This window comes from Neoarius graeffei, chromosome 8 (assembly GCF_027579695.1).
Source record: "Neoarius graeffei isolate fNeoGra1 chromosome 8, fNeoGra1.pri, whole genome shotgun sequence".
NCBI classification, from domain to species: Eukaryota; Metazoa; Chordata; class Actinopteri; order Siluriformes; family Ariidae; genus Neoarius; species Neoarius graeffei.
The window spans coordinates 12,925,948-12,948,972 of NC_083576.1; the positions used below are offsets into that span (position 1 = coordinate 12,925,948).

Here is a 23,025-nt window from a genome sequence, read left to right on the forward strand (position 1 = left end):
GGCCTCGTTATTAAGTGACGATGATGAGGCTTGTGTTTAAATGCTGTGACTTTTCTCTCAGGTGATGAGACAGAGACTGATGTGAACGATACTGATAACCAAAGTGAGAACTAATTTCTTACTCATCTCATCTCATTATCTCTAGCCGCTTTATCCTGTTCTACAGGGTCGCAGGCAAGCTGGAGCCTATCCCAGCTGACTACGGGCGAAAGGCGGGGTACACCCTGGACAAGTCGCCAGGTCATCACAGGGCTGACACATAGACACAGACAACCATTCACACCTACGCTCAATTTAGAGTCACCAGTTAACCTAACCTGCATGTCTTTGGACTGTGGGGGAAACCGGAGCACCCGGAGGAAACCCACGCGGACACGGGGAGAACATGCAAACTCCACACAGAAAGGCCCTCGCCGGCCCCGGGGCTCGAACCCAGGACCTTCTTGCTGTGAGGCGACAGCGCTAACCACTACACCACCATGCTGCCCTAATTTCTTACTGTAAAAAGATAATTCTTCAAATATTGTTCATGTTTTTCAGTTGGAAAATGCCTCTGATGTAGGGCATTACATAGAACCTTTAAGGGTTTTCTCAAAGGGGCAGATTGAAGATTGTACTAAAAACTCAATTCAGGTCTCAGATAAGTCGTGATAACGTCCACGTTGAGACATGAAAAGTCACGAAAATCGCAACGGCCTATCAGATTTCCCTCTATAGCAAACGCACTCGTAACTCCATGCCAAACGCAGAACAGCATCATCATTAATAATCAAAGTATAACTGTATTGTAAATGTATTAACCTCAGCTAATGGGGCAGACTGGAAGTCGAGCCTGATCAGGGGAAGCTTGCAGAGGAATAAGCTGACTTTGCAGAGTCAGTGCAATCTGGTGGGATCGAGATGCAGATTTGAAAGCGGTTCTTCAGACAGTTTGACGTATGAGGAGTTTTGGGGGAAGACAGTGCTCTGTGTGACAGGCTGTGAGATGTTCGCTTTTAGTGTTTGGAAGAGGACAGACTCCCAGAAACCGTCCAACAGAGAGACAGATAGAGTGAGAGTTGACATCGAGTTTGAATCTGTGCCAGGTCTTGTTAGACCAAGAAAGGAAGATACAGAGAGCGAGCGAGAGAGAAAGAGAGAGAGAGGTTTTTTTATGAGATCAGATGTGATATCCCAGGCCAAATTAGGGTTGGATGATATGATGATATAATATCGGTATTGTGATGAAGTAAGACAAAATACAAACAGATTGGAAGCAGATAGTCTGATGTTAAAATGTAGTTGTAAAATATATATATATATATATATATATATATATATATATATATATATATATATTGCCTGCGACCCTGTAGAAGGATAAAGCGGCTAGAGATAATGAGATGAGATGAGATATATATATATATATATATATATATAGTTTTTTAATTACAGATTTTTTTTTTACATTTTCAGTGTTTTTTATTTTATTGTAAATAAAAATGTTAATTAAAAAAAAATATTCAGCATACCAAATGTGTTATTCTAGACATTAAATTTGACAAACTTTTTTTTTTAAATTCAGTACTACTGTTTAGCTGATGATTTGCTCACAAACCGATTTATTGTTATGTATATCCCCCAGGGTGTACCCCACCTCTATTTATTATCCCCCGTCCAAACGAAGTTTGGTGGGGGATATAGAAACGGATTCCATCCGTCCATCTGTCCGTCCGGCCACGTTTTCGTTTCCGGGCCATATCTTTAAAACCACTGAAGATATATTCATGAAACTTTGTATACATATCAAACAACATGTGAACTGGTGTTACTATTTTGGATTTTGGAAAAAAAAAAGAAGAAGTATTTTTCAAATTTTTATATACAAAATAGATTTTGACTTAGTTTCTAAGAGCAGTGTTCATTTCCGGAGCATATATCCAAAACTATTCATGATACGGATTTGAAACTTGGTATACATGTTAACAAGGTGATATAGATGTGCCTTTTCATACCGAGAAATTTAAAATTTTCATGTTTCCATGGAACCAATTTCAGACTTAGTCTCTCAGGTTAGTCTTAGCGGTAGGTTTTGTTTCCAGAGCAGAACTTGAAAACTATGAGTGGTATGGTGTTGAAAGTTGGTATATGTGTTGATTAAGTAATGTATATGTGCCTTTTGATACTCAGAAATGTAAGAAATTTAAATTTTTAGCTCACCTGGACCAAAGGTCTGGCGGGCTTATGCTATGGGCTGCTGGGGTCAGTGTAAAGAGGTAGGGTTGGTTTCCTGCAGCAGAACTTGAAAAATGTGACAAATAATATATTGAAACTTGGTATATAGTTGGTAGGGTGGCGGATATAGATGACTCTGTCTTCTTGTTTTTATTTTATTTAATGATATTTTAACAGAGGGCGGCACGGTGGTGTAGTGTTTTGCACTGTCGCCTCACAGCAAGAAGGTCTGGGTTCGAGCCCCGCGGCCGGCGAGGGCCTTTCTGTGTGGAGTTTGCATGTTCTCCCTGTGTCCGCGTGGGTTTCCTCTGGGTGCTCCGGTTTCCCCCAAAGACATGCAGGTTAGGTTAACTGGTGACTCTAAATTGAGCGTAGGTGTGAATGTGAGTGTGAATGGTTGTCTGTGTCTATGTGTCAGCCCTGTGATGACCTGGCGACTTGTCCAGGGTGTACCCCGCCTTTCGCCCGTAGTCAGCTGGGATAGGCTCCAGCTTGCCTGCGACCCTGTAGAACAGGATAAAGCGGCTACAGATAATGAGATGAGATGAGATATTTTAACAGGATGCTTCTTCACCAGTGATTTTCATGAAGGTCCTGTAAAAACTAATTACATGTTACAAGACTGAGAAAGTTTAAAAGCGAAATATTTAAACTAATTGAAACCAATTGATAAAAACAATTAACATTGTAATAATGTAAGAATGTAAATGGCTTGCTACGATATCCTTAGTTTTCCCCAATTCGTTTTTGCAGTTGGCAGCTAAAACTCGCTTCCATGTCTTGTGTCATAACCATGTTCATTCAACTTAGTCAACTTTAGATTTGACGATAAGTTGTTCTTATGTTTGAAGATGTGCAGACATCGGTGGTAGAGTCTGCGTTGAATGAATTCTTTCCATTTGAGTTCCTTATGTACATCAGTTGCTGAGGACTTTAGGGGATGATCCAAGATAATCTTGGTGGCTTTGTTTGTGCCTCTCAAACAAAGTCAGCTGGGATTGGCTCTAGCTTCCCCCGTGACCCTGACAGATAAGCAGGATGGATGGATGGATGGATGGATAGATGGATGGATGGATGAATGGATGGATGGATGAAATGTCTTTGAGAATTATTATATGATATTTTTTGCCATATTTTTGCCATATCGTCCATTCCTATTCCAAATCCTACCTTTAATCACACCACACACCAGTACATGTACAGAATAAAAGAATCAGACACACACATCTGCTTGTCTTCAGATTTCGGGTTAGCCAGATGTGCACGTGTGACCGATTTGTGTATGTCTGAGTGTATACTTGTATGTGTTGTCGGTGCCATGCTGACTACCAACTAAAGAGTGTGCAGAGTGACCTTCATTCTTCAACAGAGCACAGGAAAGAGCCTTGTTCTTTCTGAACAATGTTCCCCAGACCTAATTCTAGTTTAGGTGTGTTTTTTAGGTCTTGTTCTTGTTTATCCATGTTTTTCAGACCTGGCTCTTGTCCATGCTTTGTTCTTCTTCCATCATTCCTTGTTCCTTCCACTCCCTGTCTTTGTTGAACCATGTTCTCCAGACCTTTTACTGGACTTGCTTGATCCATCCTCATGCCCTACTTCTGGCTGGAGTTCTTATCACATCACTCCTGTGGAGGACGGCCCCGTATGGACAGTTTAAAGATACACTTAGAAGACGCTCTGGACACGTACAGTTTTTCTACGATGGCTGAGGGCTACAACTGCCATAATAACTTTAGGACTGCAGTTGTCATTAACAGTTTTGTATTCAAGTCGCCATCAATGAACAGCTGATAACGTCAACAAAATAGACTTCATGCTAAAACTATAATGAATTTCCTGGTTACAAAGCTGTACTTTGTGACTATGTAGGTCACAGTTATAGAAGCAGTTAATGCTATCTGTTATCACCCAAATGAGGATGGGTTCCCTTTTGAGTCTGGTTCCTCTCAAGGTTTCTTCCTCATGTCATCTGAGGGAGTTTTTCCATCACCTCAGGCTTGCTCATCAGGGATAAATATGTTTATTAGGGGTAAAATTATTAGTTCATATGTTTAAAGTCTTTATTTTTCTGTAAAGCTGCTTTGTATTAATGTCGGTTGTTAAAAGCGCTATGCAAATAAATTGGCGTGACTTGAATCGAGACTGCATTCTTATTCAGCTATGTTCTCCAGATGTGTTATTTTGTACTAATATTCCAGTGGCCTTGGTTTTGTCATCCTTGTTGTTTTCCTGAGTCATGTTCCAGACCTCATTCTCAATAAGCCATGCTCTCTAGACCTTGCTGTGGTTTAATTTTATTCTCCAATTTTTGAAATCCATCATTTTCAGATCTTGTCGTTGTTCTCCACTCATTGCTGCTTCGTGTTGTTCTCCAGACCTTGTTCTTCTTCCACCAGGTTCTTCATCTCTCGTGTTTTCCATACCTTCTTCCATCCTGATGGAAGTCCTGTCCATGCTCATCCATGTTCTTCTTTCATTGTGTTTTCCAGTCTTGATTCTTGATTCATTATGCAGGCCTTTTTCTTCAACCATCAGGTCCTTATTCTTCTTCTGTCATGTTCACCAGAGGTCATTCTTACTTAGTCATGTTCTCCAGTTTTTGTACCCCCTCTATCATGCTCTCAAGTTCTCATTCTTTCTCAGTCATGTTCTCCAGGCCTTGTTCTTCTTATGCCATGTTGTGAAGTTCTTATTCTTTCTCAGTCATGTTCTCCAGGCCTCATTCTTCTTATGTCACGATCTTCAGTTCTTGTTCAACCAAAAACAGGGTCCTCCAGGCTTTTTTCTCAATGACTTATTCTAGTGCAGACATCTTTTTTAACCTGTTCTAGTAATAATCTCAAAACATTGTTCTTATTCTCGACTTGCTCTCCTGAGTTGTTCTTGTTCAACCATGTTCCCCAGACCATTTTGATTGTCCAGACCAAATCCTTGTCTGCCAGTTCTTGTTCATGTTGTCTGAGCTTGTTCTTTTTTTAGCCTGTTTTTTGTGTAGTTGTGAGCTCTAAACCTTTGTTCTTGTTCAGCCACGTTCTCCAAACCTGTTATTTTTCATCCTGGCCTTATTCTTGTTCATTCATGTTGTTCAGACCTTGGTTTTTTTTCAGTCATGTTCTAGACCTTATACTACTTAGTTCACGCTTTTCAGCTATATTCTATTTAAGCCATGTTCTTCTGACCTTGATGTTGTTTAGTCCTGTTCTCCAAAAGTAATTTCTTCAAAATGTCATTGTTCAGTCTCCAGCCTATATTCTTGCTTAGTTGTGGTCTTCAGGCATTCTCCTTCTTCTGTCATGTTCTCCAGTCCTTGTTTTTCTTCACCCTTGCTCGCCATACACATTTTCTTTTTTTTTCAGTCACGTTCTTCTGGTCTTGTTGCTCTTCAGTTAAGTTCTCAAGAATTGATTCTCCATTTTAACCAGCAGCAGATGAGCTACACTTCTCTTGTTTCCTGGGCCTCGGGGTCACAGTGATCTTGTAGTCTCAGAGGTCAGCTTCATCAGGCCGTGATGATACAGAAAGCCAGCAGTGCTAATAGTTGACATCTGCCAGAGCCTGTGATCCTGCAAGAGCCGTCAAAACAATGTCAGTAGAAATCAGAGTCCTGTCAGTCAGAACCGGTCATGGAACCGATGTAAAAATGGGGCACATGATTACAGGTTGAGTGAAGGAATCGTATTCAAATGAAAGTTAATCTTTTGCACTAAATGCGATAGCAGTTTCTTGATTCCAGCCTAATCTTCTTGATGTATCTGAGATCTTTTGGTATCTGCTTTTGTAAACTATGTCTGTTAATGTAATTTTTTTTAATGAGAGCATTTTAGCTATTCACAGTGCTTCAAATGGTTTTATGCACACAGGCAATGATGTGAGACTCCATCCAATTGATACAGAACAAAATTTCTGAAAGGTTTGTGGTTGTTATGATGCTATAAGAATGAAAAAAAGCCTAAACTTTTGGCTTGTTCCACCCCTTACCCCTGCTGTTAAATATGTTTTGAATCCATCCATCCATTATCCGTAGCCGCTTATCCTGTACAGGGTCGCGGGCAAGCTAGAGCCTATCCCAGCTGACTATGGGCGAGAGGCGGGGTACACCCTGGACAAGTCATCAGGTCATCGCAGGGCTGACACATAGAGACAAACAACCATTCACACAAACTCAGATTCACACCTACGGTCAATTTAGAGCCACCAGTTAGCCTAACCTGCATGTCTTTGGACTGTGGGGGAAACCGGAGCAAGCCTGCACAGACACGGGGAGAACATGCAAACTCCACACAGAAAGGCCCTCGTCGGCTGTTGGGCTCGAACCCATAACCTTCTTGCTGTGAGGCGACAGTGCTAACCACTACACCACTGTGCCACCCATGTTTTGAATCCATATAACTGAATTATCTTATATGTGACTAATGTAGATGGTTCTGTTCATCCAAAACGGTGACCAATTAGGTCATTCAGAAACCCTTATCAAAGCATTTTATATCGTCTTGACTGAGATCTGACTGCTTCTTTTTCTTTTCTGTAACCATTTGTTGTTGAAGAGTAGGTCATCTTGGAGTAATTAGCTCTCGTTAATTAACTGCGTTTCCCTCTCAGGAGAGCGACAATCTGTGGTGGGATGCTTTCGCTACTGAGTTCTTTGAGGAAGATGCCACGCTGACCCTCTCCTTCTGCCTCGAGGATGGACCAAAGAGATACAGTAAGTAATCAGTTCAGTTTATAAAGCACTGATCACCTGCTGTACGCTTTCTTGGTTATTGGGAATGGTGCCATGGCATGACGACATGGTACTGCTCTACTGTCTATATCCTTATGGTGTGTAGTACAGTGGTGCTTGAAAGTTTGTGAACCCTTTAGAATTTTCTATATTTCTGCATAAATATGACCTAAAACATCATCGGATTTTCACACAAGTCCTAAAAGTAGATAAAGAGAACCCAGTTAAACAAATGAGATAAAAATATTATACTTGGTCATTTATTTATTGAGGAAAATGATCCAATATTACATATCTGTGAGTGGCAAAAGTATGTGAACCTTTGCGTTCAGTATCTGGTGTGACCCCCTTGTGCAGCAATAACTGCAACTAAACATTTGTGGTAACTGTTGATCAGTCCTGCACACCGGCTTGGAAGAATTTTAGCCTGTTCCTCTGTACAGAACAGCTTCAACTCTGGGATGTTGGTGGGTTTCCTCACATGAACTGCTCACTTCAGGTCCTTCCACAACATTTCAATTGGATTAAGGTCAGGACTTTGACTTGGCCATTCCAAAACATTAACTTTATTCTTCTTTAATCATTCTTTGGTAGAACGACTTGTATGCTTAGGGTTGCTGTCTTGCTGCATGACTCACCTTCTCTTGAGATTTAGTTCATGTACAGATGTCCTGACATTTTCCTTTAGAATTTGCTGGTATAATTCAGAATTCCTTGTTCCAACAATGATGGCAAATCATCCTGGCCCAGATGCAGCAAAACAGGCCCAAACCATGATACTACCACCACCATGTTTCACAGATGGGATAAGGTTCTTATGTTGGAATGCAGTGCTTTCCTTTCTCCAAACATAACGCTTCTCATTTAAACCAAAACGTTCTATTTTGATCTCATTTGTCCACAAAACATTTTCCAATAGCCTTCTGGCTTGTCCACATGATCTTTAGCAAACTGCAGATGAGCAGCAGTGTTCTTTTTGGAGAGCAGTGGCTTTCTCCTTGCAACCCTGCCATGCACACCATTGTTGTTCAGTGTTCTCCTGATGGTGGACTCATGAACATTGGCTAATGTTAATGTGAGAGAGGTCTTCAGTTGCTTAGAAGTTACCTTGGGGTCCTTTGTGACCTCGCCAACTATTACGCGCCTTGCTCTTGGAGTGATCTTTGTTGGTCGACCACTCCTGGGGAGGGTAACAATGGTCTTGAATTTCCTCCATTTGTACACAATCTGTCTGACTGTGGATTGGTGGAGTCCAAACTCTTTAGAGATGGTTTTGTAACCTTTTCCAGCCTGATGAGCATCAACAACGCTTTTTCTGAGGTCCTCAGAAATCTCCTTTGTCCGTGTCATGATACACTTCCACAAACGTGTTGTGAAGATCAGACTTTGATAGATCCCTGTTCTTTAAATAAAACAGGGTGCCCACTCACACCTGATTGTCATCCCATTGAATGAAAACACCTGACTCTAATTTCACCTTCAAATTAACTGCTAATCCTAGAGGTTCACATACTTTTGCCACTCACAGATATGTAATATTGTATCATTTTCCTCAATAAATAAATGACCAAGTATAATATTTTCATCTCATTTGTTTAACTGGGTTCTCTTTATCTACTTTTAGGACTTGTGTGAAAATATGATTATGTTTTAGGTCATATTTATGCAGAAATATAGGAAATTCTAAAGGGTTCACAAACTTTCAAGCACCACTGTATGTGTGTACCAATCAACTACTGAAGGTTGAAATGGTAATAAATGATTGAAATGAGTTGAATTGAATTGAGCAAGGCATTGAATTGTATTTAATGGGCTCCCCATTCACATATAGTGAGACCAAGTATCAAGGCCACGATGATAATCAGGACCATGGTGCAACACATAAGGCAACACAGTGGCTCTGTGCATGATTATGCTGTATAGTGCAAATTGGGCAACAATTGCGATGGGAAGAAGTGCATCATAATGCAATAAGCACACAGGACAGTATACCGGTACGTATGTGAAATAGTGCACACTAAAGGTGCTTCCAAAACATTGTAGGAACTTTTGTACACATTTACAGTTCTGTGCAAAAGTCTTATGCACATGTCAAGAGATGCTACAGACCAAAAATGGCTTAAAATAATGAAATGAAATGTTTCAGTGCTAAAAAAATACCATAAACAGTGATCAGTAAGCCATAATAAATGAAACAAAGTCAGTGTTTGGTGTGAGACGAAATTCCTTTTGCTTTAAAAAAAAATAGCAGTCTCAGGTACAGAGAGTGCAGTTTGATAAGGAAATGAGCTGTAGGTTTTACTGAGCATCTTCCAGAACCAGCCACAGTTCTTCTGGACACTTTGCCACACTCGCTTCTTCATTTTGCGCCAAAACCCAGTAGCCTTCACTATAGGGGTGTTCACATGGCAACTTTTACTCCGGTGTAGCACCGGGGCTGCCCCACGGTACAAAGTTATACCGGTGTCGCCCCTGAAAGCTGCTTAAACCGGTGCAAATCTAACCCTGCTCGGGAGGCGGTTTAAGAAATTTACTCCGGAGTAAATGCTAGTTTGCGGGGCAGCACCGATATAAAATGGGACGTCTGAACGCTACAGGGGTAGACTCGCTACACGTGAGGAGAGTTGATTACATACGGACATTGCATAATTTGCATCCTGGTATTTTGCGCTTCCAAAATGGCGAATATCAACAACAACAGAATGGCGTGTCTTCCAGTGTTGCCAGATTGGGCGGTTTTAAGTGCATTTTGGCAGATTTGAACATATTTTAGGCTGCAGCAGTATCTGGCAACACTGGTGTCTTCATCCACGTTGTTTTCCCGGCGCTTGGTGATGCCATGACAACCGGGAAAAGGAAGTACATTTTCACGCATGCGCATATTTCATTTCCGCATTATTACTATCGTATAGCACGGTCGCAAAAACTGCCGTGTGAACGCAAGTGGGGCTGCACCGGTGCTAACACGCTTCTCTCTAGTAAGCAGGTTTGTGACGTGTGAACGCTCCACAAAATTTACACCGGTGTAAGATATATCGCAACAAAATACATCGGTGCAGCATCGATGCAAATATGTGCCATGCGAACACCCCTTATGTTTTCTTTTTTTTAATCTGAAAAGTGCTCTCTTATGGAATACGCTGCTCAGATATAAAAATTTGTTTTTGTAACACTTAACTTTTCCGAGATATAACGAGTATTAACAGTATGTACTAGCTGACCCGCAGTAGCAAATAGTGCTTTATATAAATAATGAATATACAGTATGTAAGGTACCACTGAATGTGAAAATGCATTTTTTTTTCAGTTTTTTTTTTTTTTTTTTTAAATTTGCTGGTATGGGTTATCAGTCAATGAAAATGTCTTCGAGTCGGGAAATCATTTTGACAAGTCCAGAAAGTGTTTTCTTACTGGCTGAACTCAGTAAGAAGGATAATACTGTACATGACCGTGACCATGCATTACTTTTACTAATATCAGGTGTTGGTTATTAAGAGATGGGAGTTAACACTGTGTTAGGTGTGTGTGCATGTGTGGTATGTGGTATTCATCAACTTGTGAAGCAGAAAGAAACATGATGGACGCCTCCAAGTTTGACTTTTGTTAGCTACAAGCGAGTCATCTAACAGTGATGAGTGATGTATATTAGGGTGCATCATTTCCCTAGCCTGGGAAATCCCATGCTGCTTTGCACAATCGTTCCGATCTGAAAAGACAGCATGGAAACTATGGTCTAAAGGCTCGCCTGAGTTAGGGAGCCAATCAGAGAGTGGGGAGGGGTGGAAAGACGGTGACGCGTACTACTCGACAAACAGAAGCTTGTAGTTTATTTGGGACTGTTTACGGATCACATTTAACATGGCGGCGAGCGATACGAACCAAACTTTCGATCAAGCTTTGTCTTGCACAAACGGCAGTAATCGTTCGGTGCCATTGTTTTCCTATTTTTGTTTTGCCTTCTCTTTCTCTTTCCTTCTCTTCTTCGCCTCTTCATCTTCTTCGTCGCTCTAACTACGTCACCGGGTACAACTGCCATGATTGGCCATGGGCTACGTATACGCCAAATGATAGACATTCGCAACGTCCAATAAACGGCCGTTGACAATCGTAAACCACACCTCCCCTACGAGAAATTCAATAGGCGGATTCCAGACCATATTTCACTTGTGATATCTTATCTCATCTCATTATCTCTAGCCGCTTTATCCTTCTACAGGGTCGCAGGCAAGCTGGAGCCTATCCCAGCTGACTACGGGCAAAAGGCGGGGTACACCCTGGACAAGTCGCCAGGTCATCACAGGGCTGACACATAGACACAGACAACCATTCACACTCACATTCACACCTACGGTCAATTTAGAGTCACCAGTTAACCTAACCTGCATGTCTTTGGACTGTGGGGGAAACCGGAGCACCCGGAGGAAACCCACGCGGACACGGGGAGAACATGCAAACTCCACACAGAAAGGCCCTCGCCAGCCACGGGGCTCGAACCCAGGACCTTCTTGCTGTGAGGCGACAGCACTAACCACTACACCACCGTGCCGCCCACTTGTGATATGGTCTGGTGTTAACCAGACTATCATTTCCCTACTCAGAAATTAAAGTTTTGAATACCTTTCTGTACCCAGTCTAAAATTGTTCTTTTACCAGTATTAGGCAAAAAATTGGGCAGTTTGATAATAGTTTATGTGGTGCACCTCAATAGTGAAAAATTTCATTAATGATGTAAATCCGCTTTACTTCTATGTTTAGGTTTATATCCAGAAAATTACAGAAAAGGTTATAGCCATGCTTTGGTAATACAATACCCAATGTTTCCATAACAGTAAATGTAATAGAATATATCAAGATTAAAACTTATCATATTTAACTGGATTCAAGCCATGATGTCATCATCGACCAGTCGTCACTGTAAGTGAATTTCCACTAGAAAACAAGGCTATTTCTGGCTACTTGTGGACGGATTGAATTCTCCGGATGCTTTAGCCTTACAGGCTTACATCGGATCATACTTTGGGAAATTTCAGTCAGATTTTCGTCTTTCTCCCAGAGTATAGTATTTCTAATGTTTCACTGTGTTTTTTAAAGAAAGAAATACAAAGAAAAATCCACATCTACAATTCTAAATGACTTGATTTAACAGTTTTGTTTAACTAAATAAATAAATAATAGGTACCCTGTGGTTACATGCGGCTACTGCTTATAAATAAAATTGTTTTCTGATCCCATGTCCATACAGTAAATATAGAATATATATTTCCTCTATGAGGCAGTAGCCACAAAAATGAAGCGTAATCCAAAAATGAACAATTTAAAAATCATAAAAGTAAAATATACCAAGTGTCTGTATTTCATATTATTCTACTCTTACCTCTTACAGTTTTCGAAACTGAAACCTCTGAATCGAGGCTGACATACACACGCTGTCGCCATGACCCAAACTCTTATGTCCCGGAAATGGCCCGGCGCTAGAGCTCAGTGGAACGCACTTTCCCTCTGTAATAAGCATAAACATGTCTGAAAGCAATTTCCATTTATTTCGAATGGTGAACCGAATTGTATACACTCACCGGCCATTTTAGTCGGAACACGTGTATGCGCATGCGCAGTGTGCGACTGTTACAGTCTTACATTCTTACAGCACGATGACATAGTGGCTAGCGCCTCTATATGAGGCAGTAGCCACAACAAAAATGACTTTGCCCGTCTATTTTGAAAGTTTCGTAAAGATTGGTCCAGACGTTTTCCCGTAATACCGTTAACAAAGAAACAAAGACGCCCCACCAAAAACAATACCTCGCCCCCTGGTTGGACTCCGTCCCAGGTGAGGTAAAAAGACTAAAATTTTATTTATTTATTTATTTATTTATTTATTGGGGTTTTTCCCCCCAGGTAAGCGACTAAGACTAAAACTAAATTTAAAATTCTTGTCAATATTAACACTGCTCCTGTGTCAGCACTTTATAACAAACAGTCAGGAGGTTTTCTGATTTTATTGATTATTTTCTTCTAACAGCACACCCCCAAATGTTTTATTTCTCTGAAATGATTCAATTAAGTGAAACATATTTTTAACTCATGGACCAAAACTGGTTCTTGGTCGTCGACTTGGATTTTTGGACCACAGTGTGAATTCCTAACGCTACGAATAGCTCCAGTTCCAGATGTCAGGCTTCGGTGTTGATAAGCCGGATGAGTAAACTATGAATAAATTCATTGTTTGTCCCAAAGCTCTGTGGCACCTCAGTGGCTCTTTTGCGGTTTTATCTTCAGGTTCATCCCAAATGCAGGGCTTATTTTCTGTTTTCTTTTGCTCTCTCCTTCTCTCTCTCTCTCTCTCTCTCTCTCTCTCTGATGATTTGAGCAGTGCTGTCTGTCCTCGCCGAGTCTTGGGCCTTTGCTTATTCGTGCAGAACGGCTTGCTTGTTGGAAGGAGAGAGGGATTCAAACCCTGATTCGTTTGCAGCCTCCTGTCCCTTCCCCCCAGTCTCTGCGCTGCTGATTTATTCAGCAATACATGTTTTTATTACACAAGCACAAGCTGCAGTTAAGCAACTGTTTTCTTAGCTTTGCTTTAAAAGAAACAGAAGTTTCGGAGCAGCCAGGTAATGGCAATCTTGTACAGTTTGCTGTAAATAGCCGTGTATATAGTTTACTGTGTCGGCTGTAAAGGACCCTGCGATTTCCAGAATACAGGGTACATGGGTGGAATCACAGACGTCATATATAGAAAAAGTCGAATTTTAAAAAATGAGCAGTTTATGACCAAATTTGTCCTGAATTTCTGAAAAACGACATGATCACGAGTTCAAATCCCGACAATGCCAGGTGTCAAAGGAGCAGATTTGGCCGTGCTCTCTGGTAGGCGAGTGGTGTTATTCTCTTTCCCCTGTCAATCACAGTGACACTGGCCAATCGTGGGCTTCTGTGAGCTCAAGTATGTGGAAGAGGGCAGATAGCGGCGCTTTCCTCTGCTACCCTGTGATGCCGCATGAACAGCTGTCAGAAAAGATGGAGGAAGAAAGTGTTAGAAATTCTAGAAAGTGAAGGTGATTTCAAAAGAAAATTTGCAAAATAAAAAATGTATAGTTCAAACGTGTCTTAGGTACAGTAGGCCTACACTGTCGTACATATATAAGAAAGTTTCACTTGCTAAGTGGAATATTACTTCATACGTTGCTTTCTTTATATACTATGTACTCATTTAGTCTGTGCAAAAAGAATCTACTTTATGAAGCGTTTAAGATAATATGTACATAAAAATAGTGTGATTAAGACTTTTAGACAGCGTGTATTCAGTGTTTTAAAGAGTTTGTGATCATGTGGATATTTAAATAATATTGGCTGGCTTTTTTTTTCGTGGTATATCAGATATATTCCGTTCAGCTAGCATGATATTGAACGGGTCGAAGAGGAGTAGCTGAACGGAATATATCTGATATACCACGAAAACAGCCAGCCAATATTATTATTATACATACACATTCCTTTCAGGTGTTCAACACGTCTTTCTCTTTCAAAATTCTCTCAAAATCTTTCTTTAACGAAGCAAACCTGGTGGCCATGTTTGTTTACAAATTATCTGTCGCTCGCTAGTGTGGAATTTTTACGTCTCCGACATGTTACGGTATGTCATGACAACCGTGCAATATCGTAAACCATATTCGACGCTGGCGGCACGGTGGTGTAGTGGTTAGCGCTGTCGCCTCACAGCAAGAAGGTCCAGGTTCGAGCCCCGTGGCCGGCGAGGGCCTTTCTGTGTGGTTTGCATGTTCTCCCCGTGTCTGCATGGGTTTCATCCGGGTGCTCCGGTTTCCCCCACAGTCCAAAGACATGCAGATTAGTTTAACTGGTGACTCTAAATTGAGCGTAGGTGTGAATGTGAGTGTGAATGGTTGTCTGTGTCTATGTGTCAGCCCTGTGATGACCTGGTGACTTGTCCAGGGTGTACCCTGCCTTTCACCCGTAGTCAGCTGGGATAGGCTCCAGCTTGCCTGCGACCCTGTAGAACAGGATAAAGCGGCTAGAGATAATGAGATGAGATGAGATATTCGACGCTCATTCTCCATTGGGTAGAGTGACGTATTACACGTAGGATAAGCGATATGCTAACAACATTGCACACCATCGAACTAAATAAATGAAACCCGCCAGAAAGGAATAGAGCACGTTTTTATTCCGTCGAAAAAGTGTCCTGTGTCTATGTGTCCATATATTCCATCTCTACTCTGCACATCACAGCGTGTGCAGTACCTGCATGCCAGTGAAACTAACAGTGAGCTGTACATGACAAACAGAAATATTCTTCACTCGATTGCCACTGGATACATTATTAGCCCAGTTTGCTCGATTGGTGTCTTCATTATGATTTAGGATTTTGTTCTATCGAAAAGGCAGTGCGAATTCACACACCACCACCAGCCACGCGCACACGCACACACACACGCACACACACACGCACGAGTTTTGTTTCCGTTTCAGCTCAAGCAGGGTGCTGCTCATTAAAACACACTCACAGTTACATTTATTTTACTCAAAACAGTGTTTAACTGCAGGAATAGAATGTATATATTAAACAGTGTTAATTTCAGCGTTCAGCTTTATTCATTTGTTTATCATCTTATTTCTGTATCCTATTTTTATTTTATAAAAGTAAAATAGTCCAAAATCACTTCAAAATATTTAAAATAATGTATTTGGGGGAAAACATGACACCGATTGTATAGGACCTGGGTAGATGGAGATGAATTTCTCTCATCCGCTGCAGGTTTGTGATATATGGATGTGGTGCATGATGGGAAAAGAGACTCGGCCCAAGAGCAGGTCCACATCTCAGTCGAGCTATGACTCATCTTTCCTGGCATGCTCTCTCTCTCTCTCTCTCTCTCTCTCTCTCATTTTAACTCTTCTACTGTTTCTGTTTGTGTGTGTGTGTGTGTGTGTGTGTGTGTGTGTGTGTGTACAGTAGCTTTCTTATTTTGCAACTATTTCAAGTCACGTTTTTCTCACAAGAATTTAAGTCATAAGTAGTCATTGGTAAGAACAGTCATAACAATATCTGATATTATTCTCTCCACATTCACTGGATATGAGCAATCGTGCGCTCTGATTGGCTACTCTACTACAAGGCTATCAGCTCATATACCGTGAGTAGAGAAAAACAAAATGGCGGAGCATGTTGCTGAACCAACCGAGGACGAAATAAAAACTCTACTCGACAACAAAACACAAAAAAAATACAAAAAAAGCAACAAAATACGGAAACTATTTGATATTAAGAAAGTATATTTTTTATTTTTCAAGAATTATTATTATTATTATTATTATTATAGCATTTTTCACAAATTGCTCCTGTCATTTCGCCGGTTTGTTTACATTCTAAGCGGAAATGATTTTGTCGTACGTATTGTATAAAGTTTTTATTTATCGAATTTGCAAAAAATAAAAATGCTCTGTTTCCCAAAATCCAGTGAATGTGGATAGAATAAAACAGTTATCTGTTTTATTTCACCGGGAAAATGAAGCGTTCCCAAACAGAAGACTTTAAAGGTCCCATGGCATGGTGGTTTGTTGATGCTTTAAACGGGCTCGTGGAGGCTTCCGGATGTTATATCCGCAGCCTTTCTCGAAATGAACCCTCGGCATGTAAATATAGCCTCCTGGGAGAAAGCCCCATTTCAGCGCTTTTCCCAGTGCGTCGTTTTGCTAATGAGAAGCAGGAGGCGGGGAAGGGTAGAGGGTGGGGGCGGGCCATGGGGGGAGGGGGAGGGGCTTGACCAAGCTGCGCACACACATACTCGCTGCTATCAGCGCCTGTAGCCACACTGCTAAGACAAAACCCCGTTCTCCCTCGGACTCCTTTCGTAAACTCAACGTGACACAGAGAACAGAGAGTGAGAGTGTTCGGAGTGGTAGTTTACGAACGTATAATACCCTAGGCTTGAACACGCACTCCATAACCAAAGAGGATAGAAGCAGCAACTACAGCAACATAGCGCTTATCCAACAGAAGACATGCATTGCGGAGCAATAGTCAAACATAAGCTCATAAGTTACAGTCAATTTCCAGACTAAACTCAGTTTAACAGAGCATGCTGCATGCTCTTTAGTTTTGTAGTGCAGATTACCTGGCTAACTGCAGGAAGCGGTTAGCTGCACAGCTAATGTAGCCATTGCTAGGCTAACGCACCGATTTTAAAACACGGCAAAACGACCAGTTATACACTTACTTGTTCGGTGTTTGTTGCTGATGCGGCAGGGATGCTTGGTACGGACCCAGGCTTCAGTGACAGTTGATGTGCAAAACCTGCCCTGTACTGTCCCAAGTTGTGGAAACATTCCTCAGGAAAATGCTTCCGACAAACATACACCGTCTTAGGTAGACTCGACGGCATATTATTGAAGTAAATAAAATTAAGCCACTGCGTCTTCAGGGGCTCTCCCGTCGGCAGTAAAAACAGACTCTTTTCTGTGTTGTCACATCCATGTACAGCGCAATTTCCATGTTTCGCTCGCTTAGGTGATGCCATGTTGTTGTGTCCTCTATGGTCTCCTCACTACAACTGGGCGGGCAATCCATACAGTGGGTGGGAATCCAGAGGGGGGGCGTGGGGATCATCTCCCTTGCTGACGTAGTAAAGGGAAGAGCATATCAACGCGCCGTTTTGACGCGCCATTCTCAAATGTTGGGCATAGTTTGGTTTACACATTATGAAATTTCTAGCCACTGGGGTGACTTAAGAAGGTCAGAGGAACTCATTTTAACGTTAAAAAACCTCAGAAAGTGAAAATTTTATGCCATGGGACCTTTTAATGATAAAGATGAAAATGGAAGATTTTGAGAGAATTTTGGCTGCCAGGTCGCTCTTTTGTGTGTAGCTGTGGATGTTGGTTTTAAAAGTAACTAAGTAAACTACATAGAGAAGTGAATACTTAAGCCTGAGTGAAAAATCCTGTGGCGAGCGTGCAGCGTGGAAGAAGTGTCTGGAGAGAGAAATCTTAGTTTCTCTGTCGTTAGCCTGTGCTACGGTAGTAGCTCTCAGTAGCACTGGCTTGACTGCGCTAGCGCTGGCCTTCAATAACACTAATGTTGAATGCTACACTGGCTGGAAGGTAACTGGACTGCCGCACTAACAGCACCAAGTTGCGGGTAAACTAGCGTTGGCCTTCGAGAATGCTGATATGAAGAAAGTGTGTATGTATAATAATAATAATAATAATAATAATAATAATAATAATAATAATAATATTGGCTGGATTTTTTTCATGGTCTATCAGATATATTCCATTCAGCTACTCATCTTCGACTCGTTCAGTATCATGCGAGCTGAATGGAATATATCTGATAGACCATGAAAAAAAGCCAGCCAATATTATTTAATGGTTGTATTTGGTACACATCTGCACCATAATGAAAAAGCCGTACCGAAACATTCTGGTACGAATACATATACCGTTACACCCCTGATGATGAGGGTTTCCGATTTGAGACACAGATCATGATAACAATCGCAACATCACAATAGCAGAAAGTTTTAAAAACAAATATCGCTAACGTCGCTGTGGATGAAATCGCTAAGCAGTACAATTCAAATTGGAAACCAGATAGAGAGGGATGTTTTGTCTCTGAAGTGCCATCTAGTGGACGTCAATTTTAATCCTCCGGAAGAGATGTACAGAAGATATACAAGCAAGTGAACAACATCACATATCAGCTGTGTGCGTGCATGTACACACGGTGAAAATGAAGTAGATTTACACCTTTGGATAGCCGCTAATCCATTTAAATATGTGGACTCTCTCTCTCCCGATCATTCTGTCTTCTCTTTCCACCCCCTTCCGTATTTTGCCTCCTGCTCTCTGGTCATTTCTCTCACAGCCGCCCCTCCCCCCACCATTTTTTGACCTCCGGTACTTTCTTTCTCCCGTTTTTTTCCATCCACTGGTCATTTTCTTGTCCTCCACACTCTCAGCTCTACACGTCAAGCATAGGACACAATAAAATCCTGCATAATTACGTACAGCTTGAATTAATCCATATGTATAAGACAGACGTATAAGCTTCTATCTCAGTAAGTCAGAGTCAGTGTTACAGTGCAGCGTGCTGAGTCTTGGGAAAGAAGTGTTTTCCCATGCAGCGTGTTTGCCCTTGATGCGAGCTCATTATTGTTGGAGGGGTTTAAATCGTATCTTCACCTTGTTTGGGGGATGATGAGATGGAAGTTTGCTCGCATGATGTAATGCCGCTGCAACAGTCCCGCGTTAAACCTCCTGCAGATAAAAGACCGACAATGGAGACTACAGGAAATATGAAATGCTCTGATCACAAGGATGCACTGATCCAAAACTCAGACTGAGTAACAGGGACCAATGTCGTCGCTAATCCGCTAATGGTTAGCTTCTCAGATCAGTATCGATATGAACCCATAGCCAGGTTCAGTGCATCTTTTCCACTCGTTACGACGAGAATGATTCCACTGCTGGAGAGCATTTGTGTCCAGCTGATATTACATTTACAGCTATGTACATAAAGTCAACGTACAAGACACGGACGTTGACATCATAAGTAAAGTGTCCTTCACAATGTGCATATTTCAGATAAATTAAAACGCCATTTTTCGAGTTATACTGTCCCATCCTAGTATCTATATTTTCCTTTTTTTCCCCCGAGTTGTCCATCATACTGTAAGTTATGAAAACTGTACGTTTTTGTATCCTACTACATAAAGCCTCGGTCACAACCGGCCGTACGTGCTTCTACGGCCGGTCTACGTGCAAAAAACGCAAGAAACGCACAGAGGGCGCGCGTGTGACGTGCTGATTTTCGAGCCGTAGACTGGCCGCAGACCGGCTGCAGAGGTTCTTTGTCATGTCAAGCAAACTCTACGGGCGCTTACGTTTTTTTCAGGTTGCAAGACAAACTTACAGCCAACGTGCGTCTTTCTCCACGCACAAAAAAAAAAAACGCAGTGATTTGGGAAACGCCAAAAATCGCACGACCAAAAAATCGTACATCCGGTTGTGACCTAGGCTTAAAGGGCTGATGACACGAACATGACTCTATGCAATTTCTTAAATAAACTATACAACATGGCAAACATGTTAGATTTCTGTTATAATTATGTGAAAAGAAGCTGTTGTTACGCAAATATCCAACTTTTAATTGCACAGCGCAAGAAAACTGGGTCCGTGGCTCGCGGCCATGCTGTGACGTCAGCGGAAGAACACGCTGCGGTTCACTGGCTGTTCTACTCTGGTTCTACTCAATGGAAATGGCGCATGAAAACGCCGGTGAACTCTCTAGTGCTAGCTCTTCCTCTTCTGGGAGTCTAGAATTGTGTTGATCTCTTCCGAATAGAATCTATGATAGCCTCCCGTCTTTTCCCTTTGCCTCTCGTTGCTAGGCGGCAGTTACATGAAAGCCGCAAGCTTTCACAAACAAATACATGACTGATATCACGCCGACTTTATGATTACATTTATGATTATCATGTAGAATCTATAGCTCTACGTACCTTTATCTTATGTCGTTTCACAACACATGTTCTGACAGGAGGACTGTCTTTGGATCCGGCATAGCTACTAGTAGACCCCCTCCGGAATACTGGCAGTGTTGCCAGATTGGGAGGAATCCCGCCCAGTTGGGCGCTTTCAAGTGCATTTTGGTGGGTTTTGAACATATTTTGGGCTGGAAAACTTCAGCAGTATCTGGCAACAGATACTGCTGACGTTTTCCAGCCCAAAATATGTTCAAAACCCACCAAAATGCACTTGAAACCGCTCAACTGGGCGGGAAACCTCCCAATCTGGCAACACTGTGTAGGCACTGCTGATGGTAGTAACACACGTTTGTGATGAACTGAACACCCAAGAGATTCTTTTAAGCTGGGAAGGGTGTCAAAACAATCCAAATCGAAGTGTTCAGAGCACAGGACGGATGTTGGTGAGGGCTCCCACTTGTCACGAGTGCGCCTAACTTGCTTCACCCACTTCGCATGCAGCTCGGGATCTCTGGGAAACTTGAATAAACTTACCCCATCCTTGTGGGTTTTGGAGCAAAAGCCGGCAACACAATGCGAAGGCATAATAACTATATATATATATATATATATATATATATATATATATATATATATATATATATATATGTATAATAATAATACTAATAATGACAAACTGAACACCTGTCGTATCAACAACAAACTGGTAAGTTAGGAGGAAGGTTCTTTCGCTGACGTCATATAGCTCCTCCTCCTCATTCATCTCCTGGGTGCTGCAGCCCCGTCAAATTTGCCCAAATAGCCGCGTTTTTTATCATAACTTGTAAAATAGGCGCCTTCGTGAATTAATATATGGGTCATCGGGAATTACTTTTTATGTTATAAAACATCGCCAAAGATGTCAAAAACGTGTCATCAGCACTTTAAACAGATTCACCCACGTCACACAGTGTTCAACAGGAAGTTGCATCGTTTGAATTTCCGGACGATCTACACCCAGAAGAAGTAAATTAAGTTCTCCCATTCTTTTTTCCCCTCTTTCCTTTTTCATTTTTTTTTGTTTTCAATTATATTTTGATCCTGAATGATGAAAGCACAACCCAGAATATAGAAAGAAAAATAATTTCATGTAAATTACTAGAACGTTCTTAATATGTTAATTATGCCATTAAAGCTGCCACATCATACCCCTTTTCCCCAATTCCCTGAGGTCTTAATGAAATGTCTGTGTCATGTTTTGGTCAAAATACTACAAGGATAAAACACCACAGCTCCTTCTCACCCGGCCTAAACAGCCCTGTTCAAAATAGCTGATTTGAGGAACGGCCTGTTCCTTTAAATGATAATGAGCCACCGCTCACCCCGCCCCCTCTTCCTCTTCCAATCAGGTAGTGCTTTGGTCATGAATAGTCATTCATAAAAGCAGTTCTCAAGCCATGAGTGGAGATACTCAGATGAGGGGGCGGGATCATTCTAATGAGCTCCATTTGTGACATAGAAAGGGGAGGCAAATCTGAACGGCTTGTTGAAGGACATGTTTTCTGAAATCGGCAGCACAAAAGTAACTGACCGAGTGTCTTATTTTAGAGTTTGTGGGTTGATATGCTCCACATACTCAAATGCATATACTGAAAAAGTTTTCATAATATGTCCCCTTTAATAGACATTGTAGTTAACCAGATCTATGAAAATCACTTCCTATGACAGATTATAGCAGTGTTGTGAACACTGTATTATTAAGTAACACAGTTTTAGAATATTTAACAGTTATTCCACGAAATCGAGTCGTACATGAGCTGATAGCTAACGAGGCACGTAGCACCAAGTTGGCTTTAAGCCATGTAGGACGAGATTGAGTGGAATAACTTTTATTCTATCCACATTCATTGGATTTCGAGAAACAGAGCATTTTTATTTTTATTTTTTGCAAATTCGATCAATAAAAACTTTATACAACACGTCCGACAAAATCATTTCGACTTAGAATGTAAACAAACCGGTGAAATGACAGTAGCAATTTGTGAAAAATGCTATAATAATAATAATTCTTGAAAAAAAAAAGATACGTTCTTACCATCGAATACCTTCGTTCTATATTTTGTTGCTTTTTTGTATGTTTTTGTGTTTTGTTTTCGAGTAGAGTTTTTATTTCGTCCTCGGTTGGTTCAGCAACACGCTCCACCATTTTGTTTTTCTCTACTCACAGTATATGAGCTGATAGCTGAGTAGTAGAGTAGCCAATCAGAGCACATGATTGCTCATATCTAGTGAATGTGAATAGAATAATAGATGTTATATTATGGCAATTTCGACTTCCAGCACAGATTGATATACAGTATCATATCTGCTGACTCAGTAACCGTAGTTTCGGTTATCCACGCCCTGAATATATTACATGGAAAATTCCACAAATAAAGGGTGCATAAGTTTTCAATTCTGCGCAACTCTGAATAGAATTTCCAATACGTCACACTTAATACTGTACGTGACTTACACGACCCACGCTGTCCTGCTTTCTGGCTAGTCACTTAGCATCTGTCCATCTCAGTAGACAAACTGTATATTGTTATAAGAGTTTTATTTTATTAT

The 23,025-nt window shown here is 41.2% G+C and overlaps 1 protein-coding gene across 3 annotated transcripts in view; it reads left to right on the forward strand.

Moving 5' to 3' along the window:
* The window catches only part of ldb2a (LIM domain binding 2a), a 194,553-nt gene that overhangs the window by 47,410 nt on the left and 124,118 nt on the right, over positions 1-23,025 (forward strand). For all 3 annotated transcript variants that reach the window (XM_060927293.1, XM_060927295.1, XM_060927294.1), the window contains exon 2: positions 6,814-6,916. In XM_060927293.1, coding sequence (XP_060783276.1) covers positions 6,814-6,916 — 103 coding nt within the window. The remainder of the gene's footprint in view (positions 1-6,813; positions 6,917-23,025) is intronic.